The following is a 25,510-nucleotide window of genomic DNA, read 5'->3' as shown; positions in this document are numbered from 1 at the left end:
TTGTATTCACACTGCCCTTGAATGAGGACTCACTCTTTTGCCAGTTCACTTCAACTATTTTGTAGACCAAGTCCTGTTTGCATTCACATTTCTATGTTTAGAAAGGAACCAATATCTTTTTCCAACATGCAGGTTTTTAGAAAGTGCAGGACAAGCCATTCAATCAGGATGTGTTATCAGACAGCTAGATACCTACTTACATTTTGGAAGCTAATAAATTGCATTTAAAATATGAGACATAATAATTGTAATCAGAAGATACAAATAAAATGTACATGTTTAATAGTAACAGAATAAATAGCAATAGAATAACTGCAGAATAAATCATGCTGTAATTGTAAATTGTACATCCAAGGTAGGCTACTGCCCGTTTAAGAGCTAGAAAAGATTTCGTACCCCATGTTGTCTTTTGTCCCCAATTTGTTGTCTTCTCACACTATTCAATCCCCCCAATCAATAAACACCTTATGAAGCGCTCTTAGCCTATAGATCACATATTGCAAACAATCTCTCCTAAAAACTCCACACTTTTGAATTTCTGTGCGTTCTTGACAAAATCACTAAATAAAATAAAATAAACATTTCTACGAACCTGCACATCATCATCTTATCTCTTTTGTGGCACCAATGTGGCAGGGGAAAGAGTGTTGCAGTAGTCTAGTGTGTGGTACAGGAATAATGACAAGCAAACCTGGGGAGTTTTCCACAAGTCAGTTCTTCAAATTTCTGCCCTGCTAGAGCTGCCCTGGTCAACTATAAGTGCTGCTATTTTGAAGTGAAAACGTCTAGGAGCAACAACGGCTCAGTCGTGAAGTGGTAGGCCACACAAGCTCACAGAATGGGACCGGTGAGTGATGAAGCGAAAAAGTTGTCTGTCCTCAGTTGCAACACTCGCTACTGAGTGCCAAACTGCCTCTGGAAGCAACGTCAGCACAAAAACTGTTCGCTGGGAGCTTCATGAAATGGGTTTCCATGGCCGAGCAGCCAAGCCTAAGATCAACATGCGCAATACCAAGTGTCGGCTAGAGTGGTGTAAAGCTGTCGCCATTGGACTCCGGAGCAGTGAAAATGAATTCTGTGGAGTGATGAATCACGCTTCACCATCTGGCAGTCCGACAGACGGATCTGGGTTTGGCGGATGCCAGGAGAAAGCTACCTGCCCAAATGCATAGTGCCAACTGTAAAGTTTGGTGGAGGAGGAATAATGGTATGGGGCTATTTTTTATGGTTCCGGCTAGGTCCCTTAGTTGCAGTGAAGGGAAATCTTAATGCAACAGTATACAATGAAATTCTAGACGATTCTGTGCTTCCAACTTTGTGGCAACAGTTTGGGAAAGGCCCTTCCCTGTTTCAGCATGACAACTCCCCATGCACAAAGCGAGGTCCATACAGAAATGGTTTGTCGAGATCGGTGTGGAAGAACTTGACTGGCCTGTACAGAACCCTGACCTCAACCCCATCAAACACCTTTAGGATGAATTGGAACGCGGACTACGAGCCAGGCCTAAACGCCCATCATCAGTGCCTGACCTCACTAATGCTCTTCTGGCTAAATGGAAACAAGTCCCAGCAGCAATGTTCCAACATCTAGTGGAAAGTCTTCCCAGAAGACTGGAGGCTGTTACAGTAAGTAGCAAAGGTGGGGGAGAACTCCATATTAATGCTCATGATTTAAGAATGATATGTTTGACAAGCAGTTTTCCACATAATTTTTGTTGTGTAGTTTGTACTAGCATTCAAAGTGGTTTTGAATATACTGACTCAACAAGACAAACAACCTCAGTTGGGCCAAAAGGTCATGACACTTCAGGGGGGTCATTCAAAGGTCACAGCCGAGTCAGCTCAAGTTACCGACCTGGTATTGAACCCGTCAGTGACAGGACAAGAGACCACGTTAGCCAGCTGAGCTAAAGCCTAGGTGTTAATATTGGGAGCTAAGAGAAGTCTTCAGGTCTCAGGAAAGGTTACTCATCTGGCAGGCATAGTTAAACGACTGTATAGTACACCACCCTAGACTTCCAATCACTGTGCAGAATACATTGAGGGCGGGCTCAGCTTCCATTCCACAGCCTGCTGTTCACTTCCTACGATGCCTTCCTCAGCTCCACACACTGATCCTCGTTCTTTGACAAGTTTGTTTTCTCCATTCCCCTCTGTTCTCCGGTCTTTCTTGGCCAAACCTGGGCCAGAGATTCCTTGACAAGGAAAGGAGAAAACGAGGGAAGGAGAAAGGGCACAGCACACACCAGCTAATGATTTTACTCCAGCATGGTCAAGGCTGTGGGGTATGGAGGGATTGGTGGAGTGAGAGGGGGATGAACAGAGGGAGGGAGGAACAGAGGGAGGGGAGGAGAGGGCTCTCTGGCTGAGGAGCAGTAGAGCAGAGCAGTAAAGCCAAGCAGAGCCTCTACTGCTCTGGAAGAATAATCAACCCTCTGGTCTGCTAAATTACAAAAAGGTATTTATGTCTCCCAAATTTTCTTTGCTTCCCCAGCCCTTTCCCTGCTTAATTCTCTCCTTCCCTCTTCTTGCTCCTTCACTCCAGCTCCTCATTTTCGCTATAGAACAAGTGAGAGGGCTGCCACTTAATGAGACTTGTATGAATGGATCCATAAACAAATGTTGAAAAGGGAAAGGGACAATAGAGAGAAGATGATACGGTATTGCTGATTGTGTGTGGCGTGCTCAATTGCTCCATTGAATTACAGATTGAATATGGCCTCCGCGTCAGCTAAAACATCAGTACAAAGAGAGCAATTACCTTCACGCCCTCTCCAGTCGACATGATTGGAGGGCATTAATTGTTTTCTAAGAACCCGAAACGGACTCCTCATTTCACACTTTAAAGGACTCAAACAAAGAAGCTAAAACATAGCGCGTCACTGTCTGTTGCCATTGTTTTCAATGACAGCGGAGATCTATGGCGTCTCTCAGGACTTTACAACAGAGACATATACATGCTGTACTTCAAAAGCAGCTAGTGCTCATTTATTGGTTTATTGATCGGAGATGAACTAATCAATGGTCTCACCCCCATACTTGTGTTGGCTTTACAATCTCTTGAGAATAGAATAGCATGGATTAAGTGAAGAGGTTGTGCCTGCTGTTGATGCGTTTTGAAACACTTCTACCATCACCACCACCGCATGCTTCTGCCAGCTCCAAGGGTGGGGGATTAGTGTGCGTGCGAGCGAGAGAGAGAGCAACAGGGATGATTCTACAGAGGTGTGACAACGCTGGCAGACCACCAGAGCACACACACTGGGACTCGCTCTGCCTCTGAAGCCCAACTATGAATGAGTCACTCGGATCGGGCACAAAACCCCCCTACAGGCACCTCTAACCCCCAACCTCCATACTTCTACCACCACATCTACCCACCTCTTGCTCGGCTTGAAAGCACTGCGTTCAGCCTCCGAGACCGCTTACCAACCACTAACCACGCCCCCCCTCCATTACTTCAAGTACCACCACTCTACCTCCAGCTCACCCACCCTAGCTCCAGCCCAGATGTGAGGGCATGGATCCCTGACATGGAGGACGCATGCATTCAAAGACTTGGTCTCTATTGGTTATAGGTAGACTATAGGTAGTCTACTCGTGATGTATTGCTTGTTTATTTTTTGCATTTGAAGCGCTATGAGCTTGTTAGCAGTTTATGTTATTCTTCAATAACAAACCCCAAAGCAAATCAGGGGGGAAAAATAGATTTATTTGAGAAAGACAAATCATAGATGTTATGCTGGGAAGCATGTTCCGTCTTTCCTGTCCTCAGTTTTTCTCCACAGAACAAAGAAACAGGATGCCACTTATAACCCCCCACCCTAGCCTGGAGTTGACAAATCAGAAGTCCTTGCAGTATAACTGGGCCAATGGCCAAATAACAAGTATTCTGCTCCAGACTCAATGTACAGACCAATGAAAACATGGTACACGTGGCTCTGAGTTCAGGACTGATATTCCACAGATTCTAAACAGCTGTTGAACTGAACCAACTATTTCCCATTGACAATTCCCTATTGACCATTAGAACTCTCGTCCTCTGCGTTGTGAATTTATCTTCAAAATATTTTTACAAGATGATGAAAATCGCTAAAGAAATGTACATTATTATTATTATGCTGGGGAGATTGGCAGCTGGGACCACCTGCCTTCCCCCTCTCTTTCTGTCACTCTCGCGCCATCCGTTGTTCTTTCCCTACCCATCCCTCTCTATTCCTTCTCTCCCATGCTGGTACTGTAAGAGTGGTGGTGGTCTGTTGACTGTGTAGGGATGACACCCCATGTCAAGGAGTGTTGCTGAGAGGACAGCTGTCACCCATGTGTGCCAGAACAACACAACACACTAAGACCATCTGAACCCAGTGCCAGAACACCCCCGGATGTAGACCGATAGACAGAAAGAGCGAGAGAGTGAGAGAGACAGGAGAGAGACACTGAGCAAGACAGAGAGACACTATGTGCCCACCTCCCACAAAATGAGGTGGAAACCGAGATGCACTGCCTAACCTCCTGCCAACTGTATGACCAGAGAGACAGATATTTAATTTGAAAACAAATCCAAACTTGATAAACTCCCATTTCTATTAGGTGAAATACCACAGTAGAAATATGTGACCTGTTGCCACAAGAGAAGGGCAACCAGCGGAGCACAATCATCATTGTAAATACAACCTATATCTGCTTATTGATTTTCTTTCATACTTTAACTATGTACACAGCCAATAACATAAGTTATTTATTCATTAATTTTGTTTCTTATCTATTTCACTTGCTTTGGCAATGTAAATATATGTTTTCCACGCCACACACCGATACGGGGAGGGGGAGGGAGACGCACACAGATACGGGGAGGGAGACGCACACAGATAGAGGGGGCGGGAGGAGCGAGCCGCACACAGATACAGAGGGGGGGGGGGGGGAGCGAGCCGCACACAGATACAGAGGGGGGGGGGGGGGGGGGAGAGCCGCACACAGATACAGAGGGGGGGAGGAGCGAGCCGCACACGGATACACAGGGGGGGAGGAGCGAGCCGCACACAGATACAGAGGGGGGGAGGAGCGAGCCGCACACAGATACAGAGGGGGGGAGGAGAGAGCCGCACACAGATACAGAGGGAGGGGGGAGGAGAGAGCCGCACACAGATACAGAGGGGGGGGGGCGCAAACAGATACAGAGGGGGGGGGGCCGCAAACAGATACAGAGGGGGGGCGCGGACATTCAACTTACTCTTGAAAGTTGTAATAGTAGAATGCACAACGTGCAATTTGGAAATTGGGTAGTGCATCAGAAGTTCTCCTTGTCATGTCAGTCACTGCAGACCTTAGAGAGCGATTTATAACGTGTCAACTACTTTGTTGTAATGTTTGAGTCACATGAACACAAATAAGACAAATTTGCTTTAAACAGCGCTAGTGCTCATATAAATAGAAGTAAATAGAAGTGGCTGCCCCCCCCCCCCCCCCCGAGTGAAAAGGTTTGGGAACCACTGAGCTAGAAGACCACTTCCCTCTCTCATTTGGTTCTTTCTTTATTCCTATTCTAATCCCCGATGAGTGGACTAACTCAGAGATGGCACTCTGCATAGTGGTGGAAGGGATTGATAGATGTAGGGAGAGAGACAGAAGGAGAGGCGGAGTGAGAGGAAATATGATGAAGGACTTGTGTGTCTAGCCTACCTCCTGTGGTAGCTGTGTGTAACACGTCTCTGTGGTGGCGAGGATGAGGAGGGGGGTGAAAGAAGGGACGTCCTGGAGTAGAGAGAAGAAGGTGTTCTTCACCGTGTCGCTGACCGAATCCCACCAATCACAGATGTGGGGCATGAACACCACACTGGGCACGCTCCGACACGCCTCACGGAACACCTGGAACACACACAGCCAGACATCATAAATTTGCGATGAGTATATTTTGGCCCAAAACCGATGCAATGATACATGTGTGATAGGTGTGTGTACGCATGCATGTGTGTTACCTGAGCGCAGGACTCCTCGGGTGTCTTGGCGCTGACAGAGTAGAGTGTGGGCAAGTCAAGGAGGTGGACAGACAGCTTGTCCAGGTGGTGTAACACAGCAGGGGCCAGGTGAGAACTCTGTCCCGAACCGGAGGGACCCGCCAGCAGCAGGCGAGGCCGGTACGACGTGGGCTGGTGAAGGGCTGATCTGGAAGGAGGAAAAGAGAAGGAGAATCAGCTTCTATCTTTTAAATGTGTTCTTACATCACCAATTAGGTTATTAGTCTCCAGTTATTTGAGGTTTGATAAAACTGCTAAAGGACTATAATCTCCATAATCAGAATTTTAATATGATACCAATACCACAGAAAACCTTTTTTTTGTATTAGACAAAGTCACAATTACATGTTTCAGCATTTTTTGTACTGGTTCCCCGTGGGAAACAAACCTGGCATCACGGGATAGAAACTCCGCAACGGCTCTGTTTAATCGTTGGGCATCTTTTGAGTTACATTTGAAATGTTTGATGTCTACATTTCTTTCAGAGACTAATGTATACGCATGAATTAATCAATTATACAATCATTTTGACTTTGGTAAAAACAAACTACATAACGGTAATAATTTATTTGAATGGTAAATCTCTATTGATAAACTGGGTTAATCAAGATGTAGCCTAGACAATACAGGTGAATGCATCGTGTTGAGCTTGTTTTGGCTGATTTCATGGGGCTATAGGTGACAATCTGTTTCCCTTCAATTTGGGACTTGTTTAATTGTACAGATCAACAACATATTGCATATTATCGCAAAGTACTAAGGTAGTGAATTGTTGTTAGCTTCAGCTGTAAGCTAGCAAGGAAAGTTAGCCTACAAAGCTGGAAGCTACTGGTGTCTTCTACCATTGTTAGGTGTTCTAGCCTATAGTATGAACAGTAATAGTTTCAACATGCCGTGTTGCATTATTCAAGTGTGTCAACTTCAGTACAGCATGAATGGGGAGCTAACATGATGTAACCAGGACAGTCTAGAGCAGGGATGTTTTAACTTTCTTGGGGGTGGGGGCCACAAGAAATCTGAACTGATCATGAGGGGCCTCAGTTGGTCTGCATACCCAGTTAAGAGTTAATTTTTTGCAATTCTACAAATGTTTGCATGGGAGGTAAAGCAAACTGTTGCAGTTTTAAAACAAGTTTTCTGCAATTCTATATATTTAGCCATGGGTGGAGAAAAATGTACTGTTTTACAGCTAATTTCCTGCAATTCTACACATTTTTCAATAGGGAGGGGAGAAATGTTTGCAGTTTTTAATATGATATCTGAGTTGGACTGACTAACAAAATTAATGGAGGCCCCCGGCGGGTAATTCGACCATGATAACTACAAGTTTAGATAGCTGGAAGCAAGACTAATTTAGCAATCTAAAACATTTTTGCTGACATGGTCTAATTGAGTGACCATCAGTGACTGACAAAAGAAAAATTGTCGATCAACAACCAATTGAACCTTGTGTATTGTACTATTCTAACACACAAAAGTAAATTCAGACCGACAGTTCCTAATTTATTTATTTTTAAATCCGAGGGCCTTCAAAACGGGGGTTGATAGACACCCATCCCTGGTCTATAGCTGGCTCTAGCAATGAGTAAGTGGAGAAGGCAATAGGCATGCACGGTGAGCTCATGCTATAAAGAGGACACCAGCGACGTTGATAGACTTGATCCTCTCAATCAGTATACAACATGAGACACATGACAGAAGTACCGAAAGTAACAAAGATTCTAGTACTGAACCGTTTTTCATGTTCTAATATTGAAAAAGTACACAAGTTCCAGTATACCGTGAAACACTAATCATCTTTGACCATATTAGCAGTCTATATCAGATAAAGTGCTTCTTAGATCGACGTGAATAAAATAGAAAACATTAAATCTTCCCTGGCCTGTATTGGGGGCGGCAGGTAGTCTAGTGGTTAGAGCGTTGGTCTAGTAACCGAAAAGTTGCTGGATCGAATCTCCGAGCTGACAAGGTAAAAATCTGTCGTTCTGCCCCTGAACAAGGCAGTTAACCCACTGCTCCCCAGTAGGCTGTCATTGTAAATAAGAATTTGTTCTTAACTGACTTACCTAGCTAAATAAAGGTTAAATAAAAAAATATTTATAAAAAAATTGATGACAGGACTGAATTGTGGTTTGACTGTCATTGTACTTGTTGCCATAAGGTGGCATTAAAACACGGGGTAGAGGCTAGCTGCGTGTTCTGTAGTCAGACTCACATGGTGAAGTGTAGGACGGGTGTGTGTGCCGTAGAGGGGTGTGTCTTTGGGGATCCCGGCGGGAGGTTGTAGATGGAGGGAGCTGCTCCATCCGTCTCCTCTTCACTGACCTCCTCTAGCAGGTGATTGTCAACATCTAGCAGGGAGGAAGGGAGAAAGGACAGGAGGAAATACTGTCAGTCAGACAAACTGTGTGTGTGTGAAATAAAATGATGTTGAGACACAAAAATATGTAGGTAATAGATCAAAATGCGCATAGGCCTAGGCATGGCCTAATTAACAGGCCTTTGAGCAGAACTTGCTCCAGGAAGAATAAAGGCTAGAGAAAGCTCTGGTGTTATTAGTAGAGACATCATGGTTTATAAGGGAGATAGCACTACACCTTCCTCCCTAAATGTCTTTAACAGGGTTCTAGACTAACTTTTTCCACTGGCGCTGCCAACTTTTTCAGCTGATGGCACCAATGTTATGCCACTACACACCAATAATGACCTGACCTGTGTCTCATAATATATTTGCATTCCATACAGAACCAGGCTAATAATGACTAGCCATCTTAAATTAGCATGCCCTTGCTGTGCTTGACATTCAGGTAAATTTGCCAGGCCAGCGCCAACTGAAAGATACTGGCCCAAATGAAAAGATTACTGGCCCGGGAAAGCGGATGATGAACGCATAATTTAAATTTGCGGGCTGAGCAAGATGCATATAGCCCAGGGGTCCCCAATTACATTTATCTGTGGGACGATTTTTCCTTGAGCGAATGGTCGTGGGAGACATTGTTTGTAATCATTTGTAAACTGCAAATTGACGTCAAGAATCCTAAACAGATATAGTATTTGACGAAAAACAAATCATTTCAACCCTTGACTAGCTTACATTGGGATGTGATCACATATGCATCTATTTATGCATGGGAATCCTTGGAAACAGATTTCCAAAATTAAAAATCACACAGAGCTGATTTCCTGGTGATTTTGCAGTCATATGTCCAACAATGAAAACGATTTCAAAAATAAATAATAATAATGAGAGAGGACAGACAAAAAGAGAGAGACACAGAGAGATTAAATGGGATACTGGATGAGGCTAACGTTGACTTATTGGAATTTTTTACATCAAAACAATAGCGTGTTGGTAGTTTAAATCTTATTCACGTTGCTGACACAATTTGGCAACCATCTTATAAAATAACATCCGTCAAAGTTTGTCAGACATTTTTGTCCCTTTAACATTTGTTTGTTTTTAAGAATTGGGTTTTAAAATGTTTATTAATTTAGCTCTGAAAATAAATAAAAAAAATCACCCACTGGCCCGAATTTAGCCCATGGGATGCCTATTGGGGAACCCTGCTATAGCTGATAATGACCAACCCACCATACATAAGTAATTACATTTTAACTTGACAATATCATATTTCCATTAATTGTTTGGAGGGAAAAAAAAATACAAAATACAACCTTGCCGCAATCTCAAAAAGGGTGTTATTGTTAGCGATTACAAACAGTAAGTCTACAGTTGTAGGGCCCTATAAAATCTGTTCGATCTTCTGGTAAATTACGTTTTCCCCGTTTAGTTTCTCCAGGTTTCCCTATTTTATCAGGTTTTCACTCCAAAAAAATAAAAAATAAAAATAAAAATCACACTTTTCTTATAGAAAAACTACACAAATGGGATGTTCTAAGTCCACAACAATGCTTCAACCAAATCAGGAGCCCACTTTTGAGGTCTGGGAAGAATAAATAAAAAGATGAAGGGTGCAGTTGACCTTTAATTCAACTACACACCTAGCAAGAGGCCGTTGTGTTTGGCTAGAGGTGTTTTTTTTTACTGTACAATGTAGGCTACATGTGATGGCAGAGTTTGCTAAACAAATGCCCCGCGATGATACAAATCATGATATTCTGCCAGGTAGGCCTACTTCGCAGTCAACATTTAATTGGCAAGGTTTTTGTAAAAGGCTTTAGAAAGTGTTCATTCAAACAGTGCATGATGACTGAAACGCGCATAGCAAAGTTTCTACCAAGACTTCGGACAAAACTTTTCGAAAACCTGGTTTGCCTACCCCTTGTCGCATACCCTTTGCTGTTTGAATTAATCCTAGAAAAAAAAGAGCTAATTGTGACCTACCAGGAAAGAGAGAGGCAAAAGGAGAAAGATAAACAGATTACCTCCTCTACTCTCCCTGTGCTGTGTTTCTGCGTGGGGGAAGACTCGGAGCAGGACCTCCAGCACCGTGGCCAGTGTGTTGGCTAGTAGGGGGCGTATGTTGGGGGCCAGAGCTCGGCCTGGAGGAGCCTGGGCTCTCTGGGAAGCTGGGACGATGGTCCGCAGAGCATGGCTGAAGTCCCCAGGCCCCAGGACGATGGTACTGTTAGACACAGATAAGATTGATCAATACTTGATCCAAAAGGGAAATTTAGTGTCCACAGATTAAACACATTTAAAGGCGAATTCTAACCTCCACTTAAATCAAATTTTCACTTAGTCATGCTTTGATGTCAATGGGAGAGACTGCATGAATTGTAACAAATGGAAGTTAGGATTCACCCCATACAGACAAGACAATTGATTCCAGTCTATTACTATGTTTTTTTTATTCTTTCAGTTTCCTTCTCCTCTGCATGGTTACCTGACGTCCAGCTGCAGCTTAACACTGCTGCCGTAGATCTGGGGGTAGCAACGCCGCAGTGCCACCAGGGTCGCCTCTGTGCAAAGTGCTTTGATGTCTGCGCCACAGTATCCTGGAACAGGGGAGTGGAGGGGTTAAATGAATGAACCGAAAAGTAGTAAACTAAACAAAATGTTGCAGTTGTAAACGTTAATAAAATGTGAGTTTGTCTCCTACCGACACATTTCTCAGCCAGCTCATTTACAAACTGTTCAGCCAGTCTAGGATTCCAGTCCCGTGTGTGGATCTCAAGGATTTGTCTTCGGGCCTAAAGAATAATACAAAGAAAGAGAGAGACAGACAACACCGACAGACAAAGAGCGAGAGAAATATAGGGATGGAGAGAAAAAGAAAAATATGGTCTATAAAAAAACTGTCACTATCGACCCTGCTCACACCACAGTGGGTTTCTGATCAGCAAGGTCTCTGCCGGCTGAGGGCTCTGCCGGCTGAGTGTCTCTGTATTTGTGTGTCTCTCTGCTGACAGAAGCAAACAGACTGGGCTTTGATTATTCAGAATCTCACTGTGAGGACAAACGACAGGAGTCAACCAATTAGACAGCTCAACGGGTAGAGGGGATTGCTATGCACCGCTAGGCTGGGACTCGCACACAGTCAGTCACTCACACACACACACACACCACTGGGGTTGGACTACACAAGTAGCTGGGCTGGGACTGACAAAGACACACACACACACACACACACACACTACTGGGCTTTGACTGACACATGCAGACAAACCACTAGGCTGGGACTAATGTGTGTTGTACACACACACCCAGACACACAGGAGCGGTTGGAACACACACTGAAAGGATAAAACTCCAAAAACATATATTGAACAAAAATATAAACATGTAAAGTGTTGGTCCCATGTTTCATGAGCCAAGATTTTTTTTTAAATCCCAGAAATGTTTCATATACAAAAAGCTTATTTGTCCAATTTTGTGCACAAATTTGTTTACATCCTTGTTAGTGAGCATTTCTTATTTGCCAAGATAATCCATCCACCTGACAGGTGTGCCATATCAAGAAGCTGATTAAACAACATGATCATTACAAAGGTGCACCTTGTCCTGGGGAAAATAAAAGGCCACTCTAAAATGTGCAGTTTTATCACAACAACGCCACAGATGTCTCAAGTTTTAAAAGAGCTTGCAATTAGCATGCTGACTGCAGGAATGTCCACCAGAGCTGTTGCCAGAGAATTACATGTTAATTTCTCTACCATAAGCCGCCTTCATCATTTTAGAGAATTTGGCAGTATATCCAACTGGCCTCCACAGACCACGTGTAACCGCGACAGCCCAGGACCTACACATCTGGCTTCTTCACCTGCAGGACCGTCTGAGGAGTATTTCTGTCTGTAGTAAAGCCCTTTTGTAGGGAAAAACTCATTCTGATTGACTGGACCTGACTGTCCAGTGGGTGGGCCTATGGCTGCGCCCCTGGCCCACCCATGGCTGCGCCACTGCCCAGTCATGTGAAATCCATAAATTATGGCTTACCAAATGTATTTAAATTGACTGATTTCCTTCCATGAACTGTAACTCAGTAAAATCGTTGAAATTGTTGCGTTTATATTTTTGTTCAGTATACCATGACAGCCAGACTTAAATGATTGGGATTACAGTATAAGACAAGTACCAACAATCTATTTCATAGTGTATTCATCGTGCCATAATCCTATACATGATTGCTACTTCCTCACCTTCTTGTCAGGCAGGTTGAAGAGGAACTCCCTGTCAAAGCGTCCAGGCCTCCGTAGAGCAGGGTCTATGGAATCCAGCCGATTGGTAGCACCGATCACCACGATTTCCCCTCGGCTGTCCAGACCATCCATCAACGCCAGCAGAGTGGACACTATGGAGCTAAAGAAGGGAAGGAGAGAGGGATAGGGAGAGTATGGTCAAACCATTACTAAAAACTGATCACTCACATTCATTATTGATTGTCAGAGACCATCATCAAATGGAGATGTCTAACAGCTACTCCTGCTTCATATAGTACCTATGTATCTGGTCCTGTCTGCTGGAGCGCACTGGGGCCAGGCCGTCTATTTCATCAAAGAAGATTATGGAGGGCCTCATCAGGTACGCCTGGAAGAGAGCAGAACACGCAACATAAGTCTGGGCTAGAGGAGCATAAGCTAGCCTGAACACAGAGTATTCTGGATGGCAACTGGACCAAGTAAGCACACTACAAACAGATAGGTAAGGTATTTAATAAATAATTCCCTGACACTGTCCAAGAGATACGCCTCGGCTCGTGCCTAGGGCTGTGCCAGTCTTGACATTTTGTCAGGCGGTTATTGTCATGCAAAAGACTGCCGGTCTCACAGTAATTGACCATTAACAAAAACATTTAGCACCTCCAGGCCTCTACGCATACGCACCTTTGGAACATATACAATTTAAAAAGCGTAATAAATCTATTTAATGTGTACCATCACAATTAATCCATTATTTTAGGCAGTTCTAAAGAAACATGTGAAGAAAAAGTATTTTGGAAGAACAGAATATGAGTTGGCCTACTGTATGTTATCTGGCTATGCTCCATGCCAAAGGCTTGTTCATTTAGCAGACAAGATAGGCGTATAAATCCCATGCCATTATTTTATATTACATGTTATAGTAAGAATAATATAACTGAACCTAGCTGAATAAAATAGAAAGTACATTTTTTCCATTCCGGAGCGAGTGCGCATATGAAGTGTATATGTTGAGGATAAAAGTTATCATTTGAAACAGGTCCAATATGTTAGATTTACATTTAAAAATGTATTACAAATAAATAACAGAAATAACTTATATCGGTATTCAGACCCTTTGCTATGAGACGCAAAATTGAGCTCAGGTGCATCCTGTTACGATTTATCATCCTTGATGTTTCTACAACTTGATCGGAGTCCACCTGTGGTACATTCAATTGATTGGACATGATTTGGAAAGGCAAAGGAATGAGGTCAAAAGGAATTGTCCATAGAGCTCCGAGACAGGATTGTGTCGAGGCACAGATCTGGGGAAGAGTACCAACAAATGTCTGCAGCATTGAAGATCCCCAAGAACACAGTGGCCTCCAACATTCTTAAATGGAAGAAGTTTAGAACCACCAAGACTCTTCCTAAAGCTGGCCGCCCGGCCAAACTGAACAATCGGGGAAGAGCAGCCTTGTTCAGGGAGGTGATCAAGAACCCGATGGTCACTCTGACAGAGCTCCAGAGTTCCACTGTGGACATGGGAGAACCTTCCAGAAGGACAACCATCTCTGCAGCACTCCACCAATCAAAGTAGTAGTGGCTTCAGGACAAGTCTCTGAAATGGCCCAGCCAGAGCACGGACTTGAACCCAATCGAACATCTCTGGAGAGACCTGAAAATAGCTGTCCAGCAACACTCCCCATCCAACCTGACAGAGCTTGAGAGGATCAGCAGAGAAGAATGGGAGAAACTCCCCTAATAAGAGGTGTGCCAAGCTCGTAGCGTCATACCCAATCTCTGCCAAAGCTGCTTCAACAAAGTACTGAGTAAAGGGTCTGAATATTTATGTAAATGCCATAATTATGTTTTTTTTGCCATTATTGGGTATTGTGTGTAGATTGATCAGGGAAAGAAATCGATTTAATACATTTTCGAACAAGGCTGTAACCTAACAAAATGTGGAAAAGGGTTCTGAAGACTTTCCGAATGCACTGTATAAGGGCCCAATCCTTTTCATTCAGTTTTCTTTTTGGGGGAGGGGGTGGTGGCTTGGGCTCATATATAGGCCTATGCGTAAGCTCTAATATGCATATGAATGAACATATTGAATCAATCATCACCCTAGAAAGCGCTGTCCATTTCGTTGTTAGGATTTGAAACAACATCCACAACGACCATGTTTTCCACTCAATTTCAACCTGTTGAACTTCTTTCTTCAAATTGATCAATAAGGTGAGTTTTAAAAGCACGATACTGTTTTGATGAGAAGTGTTTGATGTGATATTCGATTGCATTTGCATTGACGTCAGCGTGGTTAGAAGGACACTAGAGCCCTGAGTACCAGGCCATTAACAGCCTGATGGTCGATAGCGAGTTGGCTACTACCAACGCATGTCCAGAGTTCATAAGAGGAGATTACCTTGACTCAGACACGTGGAATTGTACTGCAGTCATGAAATTTTGTCAGTCGGTGATTGTTAAGCAAATAACTGCCGGTCTCATGATAATTGACCGTAATTAACATAAACACGTTAAGCATCTCCAGGCTTCCACACCTACAAGCCACTGATGCAGACCTTTGGAAAATCTACATTATAAAAATCTATTTAATATTATAGCCTACACCATTACAATAAAGCTATTATTTACTTTACACGGAACCTAAACCGGCTGCGCGTGTGCGCCATCGTGCATAAATGTATTTTGTCCCCCCACACCAAATGTGATCACGACACGCAGGTTAAAATATCAAAACAAACTCTGAACCAATTACATTCATTTGGGGACAGGTCGAAAAGCATTAAACATGTATGGCAATTTAGCATGCTAGCTTGCACTTGCTAGCTAATTTGTCCTATTTAGCTAGCTTGCTGTTGCTAGCTAATTTGTCCTGGGATATAAACATTGAGTTGTTATTGTACCTGAAATGCACAAGGTCCTCTACTCCTACAATTCATCCACACATAAAACGGTCAACCGAATCGTTTCTAGTCATCTCTCCTCCTTCTAGGCTTTATATTGCGATTGGAAACTTTCATAAATTAGGTGCATTACCGCCACTGACCTCGTTCGTCTTTCAGTCACACACGTGGGTATAACCAATGAAGAGATGGCACGTGGGTACCTGCTTCTATAAACCAATGAGACGGGAGAGGCAGGACTTGCACCGCGATTTGCTTCACAAATAGAACTGACTTTTATTTTAGCCCTTGGCAACGGAGACGCTCGTTGGCGTGTGCAAGCAGTGTAGGTGCAATAATTTAATAGAGATTTCTAAATTCATTTTGCAATGCTTGCGCACGCGACACGAGCGGTGTCGTCAGCCTGTTAGGCAGGTCTAAAGAAACATGATATGAAGAAAATGTAGCCTATTTCAGAGGAACAAATCAAATCACATTTTTATTGGTCACATACACATATTTAGCAGATGTTATTGCAGGTGTGGCAAAATGCTTGTGTTCAAGGATAGCATACTCTGAGTTGTCCTTATGTTAGGTCCTGATACGGCTATGCCATATGGCTGTGGGCTACACTAGTTCATTTAGCAGACAAGATCTGCTTAGAACTCCGTGGCATTATTTAGTGTTATTTTATAGTATGAAGAATACAATTGAACATAGCTGAATAAAATGTAATATTTTCTCCAAACGATTTCCAAGGAAGTGCACACATGCGGCTATTCTGTGTTGAGCGGTAAATGCTTAATTTAGCAACTTCAGTTGTAATACAAACGATAGGCTATATGTTTAGATGTTTTATACATTAAGGCTGCATGATGAGACTAATGAGGATTTGAATAAAGTTGCATGGAAGGCATGAGCTCTGATAGGTTTCTTGTGCAGGCCACACATCAGTCTCTCATTCACAATTTAACAAGGACTTGATAATATTCTCACCAGGCCTCAAATTTCCTGGCGGCATCCCCCTTGTGTGGCCATAATGCTCCCCCAAAAATCCATGCCTTTTGTAGCCAAAGTGGCCATTTTGCCCTTGGGCTGAATGTAATAATTCCCTTCTCCCGGCTGCCGTGCTCCAAAAAACCTCTCACTCACAGGGCACGCTCAGCTATCTCAATTCTTATTAGCTAATGTGCGTCATGTGATCAGATCTCACAGGCATCTCAGCTAAGGCTATAAGTGAAGAGACATCGGGGACGCAAATGCGCACGCACCTCTTATTGAATACCGAGGCGCATATTGAAGATATTAGAACTGTCCACATTTACTTTGTCAGCCAACAAGAGGAGTAGGCCTAATGAACAGGAAAAACACTGGCCTGTGTAAATCTGCTATCCCCCATAGTACAAAGGTTGACCAATTGTATTCTACTTGTCCTTCTGTGCAAGAAATAAACATTTAAAACAGTCTGGGACAGTTGTGGGATGCAATAGATCCCAAATTCATACTCGCATCAAAAAACCTTTTAAAAGCAATGAGGCTGATGCAACAGATCAGAACATTTAGCTTAAAATGTTGATCAACTAGCTAATTCTTCACATTATAAGCGCAGCACTGCACATACGGCAATAGGCTATAAGCGCAAATGTTCCAAAATGCAATCAATTAACGGGAAAACACTTTTTATAATAAAGGTGCATTTTTATGGTGAAAATGATCTTCCCCAAACTTAACTCAGGCATGTATGCCAGTTAAGCTTTACAAACAGTGTAGAGCCTATTTGGCCACTTTAGTTGTGATACAAATCGTTAAAAAAAAACATAGGCCTATGGGCAAGGCTACATGAGGTGTGCTACTATGATTTGAAAAAGTCAAAACTGCACATGCTGGGCATCATCCACAAGTGATAATACATCATACACAAGTGACAGGCTATATTACTTCATATTACTTCCGGTTTGGAGCGAGCAGTCGCACTACGCTTCACTCCACAGGTAATATTACACTTCACTACATTACAACGGTTTGATTTGTTTGATCCGAGCAATTCTTTTCTTAGCTAGCTACATAGCCGTCTTTGTATCAAAGATAATCGTGTAGCTTAGAGTAATTATCGAAGTTAGCTATCTTCGTCCTCCTAACGTAGTCATCACTGCTAGCTAGCTAGTCAACACTGCTAGCTAGCCAACCAGCCAACTTCCACCGACTAGCAGCACTGTAGAATCTATTACATTACAACGGAACGACTTGACTAGTGTAGTGTTAGTGAGCCAGCTCCATAGTTGTCTTTGCATCTAAGATAATTGTGTAGTTTAGAGTAATTATTAGTAACTAGCCAGTCGCGACGCCAGACTTAGTCAACACACCTAGTCTTCATTAACCCACTGCTAGCTAGCTAGCCAACCGTTACCGACTAGCAGCGCTGTAGATACCAATACTTTACAACGGAACGATTTGACTAGTGCAGTGTTGGCTAGCTAGCTACATAGTTGTCTTTGTCATAGCTTGATAATTGTGTACTTTAGTAATTACCGAGGTTAGCTAGCCAGCTATTGCCGTCCCCCGCGACGCCATTTTTCCAAACCCAGCCAACTAGTAACACTGTAGAAACTAAATACATTACAAAGGAACGTCTTGATTAGTGTTATGTTAGCTAGCTACAAAGTTGCTTTTGTATCATGACAAGGTGTAGTACTGAAACTATCGAGGTCACCTAGCCAGCTACACCTAGCCAGCTACACGGTCAAACAAAGTCAACAACGCAGCCACTGCTAGCTAGCCTACTCCACCAGCCAGCAGTACTGTATCATTTTCGTCATTTTAGTCAATAAGATTTTTTGCAACGTAAGCTTAACTTTCTGAACATTCAAGACGTGTAGTCCACTTGTCATTCCAATCTCCTTTGCATTAGCGTAGCCTCTTCTGTAGCTTGTCAACTATGTGTCTGTCTATCCCTGTTCTCTCCCCTCTGCACAGGCCATACAAACGCTTCACACCGCGTGGCCGCTGCCACTCTAACCTGGTGGTCCCAGCGCGCACGACCCACGTGGAGTTCCAGGTCTCCGGCAGCCTCTGGAACTGCCGGTCTGCGGCCAACAAGGCTGAGTTCATCTCAGCCTATGCTACCCTCCAGTCCCTAGACTTCCTGGCGCTGACGGAAACATGGATCACCACAGATAACACTGCTACTCCTACTGCTCTCTCCTCGTCTGCCCACGTGTTCTCGCATACCCCTAGAGCATCGAGCCAGCGGGGTGGTGGCACTGGAATCCTCATCTCTCCCAAGTGGACATTCTCTCTTTCTCCCCTGACCCATCTGTCTATCTCCTCATTTGAATTCCATGCTGTCGCAGTTACCAGCCCTTTCAAGCTTAACATCCTCATCATTTATCGCCCTCCAGGTTCCCTTGGAGAGTTCATCAATGAGCTTGACGCCTTGATAAGTTCCTTCCCTGAGGATGGCTCACCTCTCACAGTTCTGGGTGACTTTAAGCTCCCCACGTCTACCTTCGACTCATTCCTCTCTGCCTCCTTCTTTCCACTCCTCTCCTCTTTTGACCTCACCCTCTCACCTTCCCCCCCTACTCACAAGGCAGGCAATACGGTTGGCCTCATCTTTACTAGATGCTGTTCTTCCACTAATCTCATTGCAACTCCTCTCCAAGTCTCCGACCACTACCTTGTATCCTTTTCCCTCTCGCTCTCATCAAAAACTTCTCACTCTGCCCCTACTCGGATGGTATTGCGCCGTCCCAACCTTCGCTCTCTCTCTCCTGCTACTCTCTCCTCTTCCATCCTATCATCTCTTCCCTCTGCTCAAACCTTCTCCAACCTATCTCCTGATTTTGCCTCCTCAACCCTCCTCTCCTCCCTCTCTGCATCCTTTGACTCTCTATGTCCCCTATCCTCCAGGCCGGCTCGGTCCTCCCCTCCTGCTCCGTGGCTCGACGACTCACTGCGAGCTCACAGAACAGGGCTCCGGGCAGCCGAGCGGAAATGGAGGAAAACTCGCCTCCCTGCGGACCTCGCATCCTTTCACTCCCTCCTCTCTACATTTTCCTCTTCTGTCTCTGCTGCTAAAGCCACTCTAAATTCCAAGCATCTGCCTCTAACCCTAGGAAGCTTTTTGCTACCTTCTCCTCCCTCCTGAATCCTCCTCCCCCTCCCCCCCCTCCTCCCTCACTGCGGATGACTTCGTCAACCATTTTGAAAAGAAGGTTGACGACATCCGATCCTCGTTTGCTATGTCAAGCGACACCGCCGGTCCTCCTCACACTGCCCTACCCTGTGCTTTGACCTCTTTCTCCCCTCTCTCTCCAGATGAAATCTCGCGTCTTGTGACGGCCGGCCGCCCAACAACCTGCCCACTTGACCCTATCCCCTCCTCTCTTCTCCAGACCATTTCCGGAGACCTTCTCCCCTACCTCACCTCGCTCATCAACTCATCCTTGACCGCTGGCTACGTCCCTTCCGTCTTCAAGAGAGCGAGAGTTGCACCCCTTCTGAAAAAACCTACACTCGATCCCTCCGATGTCAACAACTACACACCAGTATCCCTTCTTTCTTTTCTCTCCAAAACTCTTGAACGTGCCGTCCTTGGCCAGCTCTCCTGCTATCTCTCTCAGAACGACCTTCTTGATCCTAATCAGTCAGGTTTCAAGACTGGGCATTCAACTGAGACTGCTCTTCTCTGTGTCACGGAGGCTCTCCGCACTGCTAAAGCTAACTCTCCTCTGCTCTCATCCTTCTAGACCTATCTGCTGCCTTTGATACTGTGAACCATCAGATCCTCCTCTCCACCCTCTCCGAGCTGGGCATCTCCGGCGCGGCCCACGCTTGGATTGCGTCCTACCTGACAGGTCGCTCCTACCAGGTGGCGTGGCGAGAATCTGTCTCCGCACCACGTGCTCTCACCACTGGTGTCCCCCAGGGCTCTGTTCTAGGCCCTCTCCTATTCTCGCTATACACCAAGTCACTTGGCTCTGTCATATCCTCACACGGTCTCTCCTATCATTGCTATGCAGACGACACACAATTAATCTTCTCCTTTCCCCCTTCTGACAACCAGGTGGCGAATCGCATCTCTGCATGTCTGGCAGACATATCAGTGTGGATGACGGATCACCACCTCAAGCTGAACCTCGGCAAGACGGAGCTGCTCTTCCTCCCGGGGAAGGACTGCCCGTTCCATGATCTCGCCATCACGGTTGACAACTCCCTTGTGTCCTCCTCCCAGAGTGCTAAGAACCTTGGCGTGATCCTGGACAACACCCTGTCGTTCTCCACTAACATCAAGGCGGTGACCCGATCCTGTAGGTTCATGCTCTACAACATTCGCAGAGTACGACCCTGCCTCACACAGGAAGCGGCGCAGGTCCTAATCCAGGCACTTGTCATCTCCCGTCTGGATTACTGCAACTCGCTGTTGGCTGGGCTCCCTGCCTGTGCCATCAAACCCCTACAACTCATCCAGAACGCCGCAGCCCGTCTGGTGTTCAACCTTCCCAAGTTCTCTCACGTCACCCCGCTCCTCCGCTCTCTCCACTGGCTTCCAGTTGAAGCTCGCATCCGCTACAAGACCATGGTGCTTGCCTACGGAGCTGTGAGGGGAACGGCACCTCCGTACCTTCAGGCTCTGATCAGGCCCTACACCCAAACAAGGGCACTGCGTTCATCCACCTCTGGCCTGCTCGCCTCCCTACCTCTGAGGAAGCACAGTTCCCGCTCAGCCCAGTCAAAACTGTTCGCCGCTCTGGCACCCCAATGGTGGAACAATCTCCCTCACGATGCCAGGACAGCGGAGTCAATCACCACCTTCCGGAGACACCTGAAACCCCAACTCTTTAAGGAATACCTGGGATAGGATAAAGTAATCCTTCTAACCCCCCCCCCTTTAAAATGAGTTAGATGCACTATTGTAAAGTGGTTGTTCTACTGGATATTATAGGTGAATGCACCAATTTGTAAGTCGCTCTGGATAAGAGCGTCTGCTAAATGACTTAAATGTAAATGTCACACATCAGGATATTCTTAATTTAATGTTGTCTTTACATACACTAAATCATTTTTATTTAACTAGGCAAGTCAGCTAAGAAGAAATTATTATTTACAATGACGGCCTACCGCGGATGACGCTGGGCCAATTGTGCGCCGCCCTATGGGACACCCAATCACGGCCGGTTGTGATACAGCTCTTAAAATAATGTGTGTGAAATTAGGTTTGATTTAGAATGGACCATTATCATGCACCTGTCTCGGAACAGGAGCATGGGAAAGAAAATGCATGTCATCTATGTGTTAACTCGAAATGACACAACGACAAGGTTCCAGTTTAACAAAGTTTACTATACCGTATGAACACACTACAAGGTAGCCATTCCCCTCTAGGCTAGGTCCATCAACCACAAGACTCCCTGTGCAGGCGCACTATTGACTGAGTGATAGCCCCATAATAACAGAAATATAGGGATACTTAAAACATGAACTTAACACTATGGACTTAAATAGTGAATGGAGAACGCTTTTCCCGTGGTTTAGTTTCATGCCAGCCAGGTAGGCTATACTCCTGCTGTAAAGCAAAGCAATGTGCTTAATATCAAGAAAGTTGATAAATAAATATAGCAGGCCTAGCCTTTAGAAAGCTGATGGCCTCTATTAAAAATAGGAGGATCCCATCAAAACTCTACACAGTTGCATAGCCTATAGAAATGTTGCGAAACAAGAGCTCCTGGGCTCTCATGAAGTGTTTGATTTTATATTCTAAACCATTTGCATTGATGTCAGAGTGATTAGAGGGACAATAAAGTGCTGAGTACCCGGCAGTTAGCAAGTTTGGTAGGCTACTAATGACCATCATCCGAGCTTGGAGAAGCCTAGTTAGTGACTAAACGATCACGTGTTATTTGACTGCGGTTATGACTCATGACCGCCGGTGTTGTGGTAATACGGTCACCGTAAGAGCCCTAATCATGACTCATGACTGCGGGTGTGGCGGTAACACGGTCACCGCAAGCCCTACTCATCCTCACTTGGTCAAAAAGTAGGCGTAGCTGTCGTTCTGATTCGCCGACCCACTTGCTGAGGCAGTCGGCTCCCTTCCTCATGAAGAAAGACACCTTTTTGTCTCCTTGACTACACTCGTTGGCCAAAGCCCGCGCTACAAGGGTCTTCCCTGTACCTGGTGGGCCGTAGAACAAACACCCTCTGTGGGAGAGGAGAGAGTGAGAGGTAAATAAGTTTAAAGCAGACACAATCCGTTTTTTGACCTTGGAACTACATTGTGACCATCTAGCAAAAAATGCTAAATTGTTTTTCCTCATCTGTCTGGTTGTAATTAAATAACACATTTCTAAATTGCAAACAAAAGAGGATACATGCTTGATATGTCTGAACATGAATTAATCTGCGTTTCCAGGTGACTTTGGTCTTTACCTCGGGGGCTGTATCTTGAACCTTTCGAAGACCTCTGGATAAAGTAGAGGGAAGACCACCATCTCCTTCAGAGACTGGATGTGGTTGGACAGCCCTCCTATGCTGTCAAACTTCACTGAGGTGTCCAGATTCATGGGGTCCACATCAGCGAGGCTAGCTCCCACCTTGGCCCTGTCCTTCAGCACCCCACTGGCCAGGTCCTCTGCTCTCAGGTTCAAAGGCAGACATCTTTACAAATAACAAATACAGGTGATAAAGATAAGAGTTATTGTGTGGTGAGCTTTCAGTTGCATAACGGCTGCCATGTATCACCGGGTTTGAAGTGAAGCTAATGTGCTATACAGGACGAGTGGTGAATGGAAAGTGATTTTACCTAGTGAAAAGCCATTACTAAATTGTATCTAATATCAAAATCCACTAGGTGAGTGACAGAGACGGTGGAGAGGTATTCACCTGTTCCTGGCACGGGTCATGCTTTTGCTTTTCCTCCTCTCAAATCTTTCCTCGTCAGACGACGACGTAGTGTCGCTACTGTGGATGGCATGCTTCTTCACTCTGGACCAGAGGAGTGGAAAAGAGGACAAAAGACAAATCACTCCATATTAGACCATGTCAACGTAGTGTAGGTAAGCAGTGTTATGAAATTATTTTTCATGCGGGAAGCAACACCCACCGTATATGGCTTCTCCTTGCTGGGGATCTGTGGGTGTCAAAGAGGGAGGGGTTGGTTTGTTTTCTGTTGACGGGCTCTGGAATGCATTCAGTGAGACAAGATGTTAAAAGCAGCAGCACTCAAGAGGTATAAAACAAAGACAATATCAGGAAATGGTTTTATGCAGGAAAAGGAACGTTTCAGGCAGAGGGCCTGTTTCCCAGACCTACATTAAAGACTACTCCTTTACTATAAGGCACACTCAACGGAAAATCTGGGTCCAGGAAACTACCCTTAGTGTTGCAGAAAAATCACACAATAATCAATGTTTTTCTTTACCAATAGGTGGCGCCTCGTATCTCTGTACAGTCTTGCGTTGTCTCAGGTTGTACGGTCTGTCGTTCCCCTCTCCAACCTCCTCTGCCTCGTCTCTTTCATCATCCTCCTCTGCTTCGTCATCCTCTTCTTCACCATGAGATTCTAAGAAGTAAACAAGATATGTTTGTGAAAATATCATCTTGTGAACCGCAAGCAACACCAACAAGCTCCAGTTCTCTCCAAGTCCCTGTACAGCTTTACAAGCAATCCAAACTAAATCAAACCTTCAGTCCCCTCTTCCGATTCGGTCTTGCTCATGGCTTTGTGGTGTGTCTGCATGCCAAAGGTGTTCCTGCGCAGCGCCTTCCTCCTCTTCACACAAGAATACATGTCCATGTTTTCCTAGAAGATCAGGAGTGGAGGATACGCACGTTTAGCTTAGTCTGGCTAACACCTAACTCGAATTCGGAACCCACTTTCATATGGCATGATACAGATTGACAGACTTACCACCTCAGTGTCTGTCCACATGCGGAGTCTCTCCACCTCCCTGTTCTGTCTGATGCTGCTGATGTTGTCCATTTCCTGAAGAACTGCCTCCGCCGTGCTGACAATACATTTACATTTTAGTCATTTAGCAGACGCTACTGTAAATCGCTTTGGATTAGAGCGAGTGCATACATTTTCAAACACACATCAGTATCGATTCATACCGCATACCTCTGACGTCTTCGCTTTCTGTTTTACAGTTCATCCATCTCCACCCCGGTACTACCAGGTCTGAGGCCTCGTCTTCCTATAGGGAAGTGTGTGTGTGTGTGTGTGTTACCTGTTGACGAGCTGGTCAAACAGCAGGCTCTGGTTGAGGTGTTCAAACTGGCTCTTCCTCACTTGGCAGCTCCTCTTCCGGTCAACATGGCCGTTCATGTGAGAGTGGTCTCCTGCCCCCTCATCCTTATGGGCTGCAGGGGTCAGAGGTAACAGGTCAAAATAAAGAGGTCCCATCTAACTAATAGTCCAACTAATACTGTACCTACACACAAATAATGTTGTCATGATCTTAAAATAACAAATGAAAACTTTGGAAACGTTGACGTTACCATTTCCATTTTGCAGGGCGCCAGATGACAACCTGAAATACATTGAGATGTGTAAATATAAACACATTGCACGAAAAGACTGCCCCATTCTCAGACACAGTCAACAGATGGGGCTGAACCCAGTCCACACGGCCAGTACAGGAACTCAACCCAGAACTGTCTGTCAAAGAGGCTGTTCTTTTGCCTGCTCACCTGGTGCGGTAGGTGGGCATGCCCCAGGAGACCCTCTGGCCCTTGGCCTGGGGGGAGGGAGAGGTGTCGCTGGAGCTGGTCTGTCTACGGGTTCGCTTCGAGGGAGGGGACAGTCCAGGACTGCTGGGACTGCTCACATCACTACTGGGATCCTTCTAAAAGGGGAGGAGAGAGAGTGGTTAGAGAGATGGAGATTGGAGAGCGGGGGACAGCGGGCGCAAAAGAGCGGGAGAGAGCAAGAGCGCGAAAACGAGCGCGAAAGAGGGAGAAAGCACGAAAGAGTGAGAGAGCGTGAGAGCTGCCCACACACTCCACCTA

At 45.0% G+C, this 25,510-nt stretch overlaps 1 protein-coding gene across 3 annotated transcripts in view; it reads right to left on the bottom strand.

The window, feature by feature from the left end:
• The window catches only part of LOC115174471 (ATPase family AAA domain containing 2B), a 156,562-nt gene that overhangs the window by 96,534 nt on the left and 34,518 nt on the right, over positions 1 to 25,510 (bottom strand). For 2 of the 3 annotated variants that reach the window (XM_029733017.1, XM_029733018.1), the window contains exons 2-19: positions 25,193 to 25,347; positions 25,001 to 25,032; positions 24,730 to 24,862; positions 24,411 to 24,507; positions 24,185 to 24,302; positions 23,922 to 24,062; positions 23,604 to 23,679; positions 23,384 to 23,485; positions 22,931 to 23,158; positions 22,528 to 22,702; positions 12,914 to 13,002; positions 12,615 to 12,774; positions 11,078 to 11,168; positions 10,862 to 10,973; positions 10,401 to 10,600; positions 8,230 to 8,365; positions 5,976 to 6,162; positions 5,680 to 5,865 (exon numbers count right to left, since the gene is read on the bottom strand). In XM_029733017.1, coding sequence (XP_029588877.1) covers positions 5,680 to 5,865; positions 5,976 to 6,162; positions 8,230 to 8,365; positions 10,401 to 10,600; positions 10,862 to 10,973; positions 11,078 to 11,168; positions 12,615 to 12,774; positions 12,914 to 13,002; positions 22,528 to 22,702; positions 22,931 to 23,158; positions 23,384 to 23,485; positions 23,604 to 23,679; positions 23,922 to 24,062; positions 24,185 to 24,302; positions 24,411 to 24,507; positions 24,730 to 24,862; positions 25,001 to 25,032; positions 25,193 to 25,347 — 2,418 coding nt within the window. The other variant, XM_029733019.1, reaches the window with a different exon arrangement.

Source organism: Salmo trutta, chromosome 35 (assembly GCF_901001165.1).
Source record: "Salmo trutta chromosome 35, fSalTru1.1, whole genome shotgun sequence".
NCBI lineage: Eukaryota > Metazoa > Chordata > Actinopteri > Salmoniformes > Salmonidae > Salmo > Salmo trutta.
This window is presented reverse-complemented; position numbering and strand designations above follow the sequence as displayed.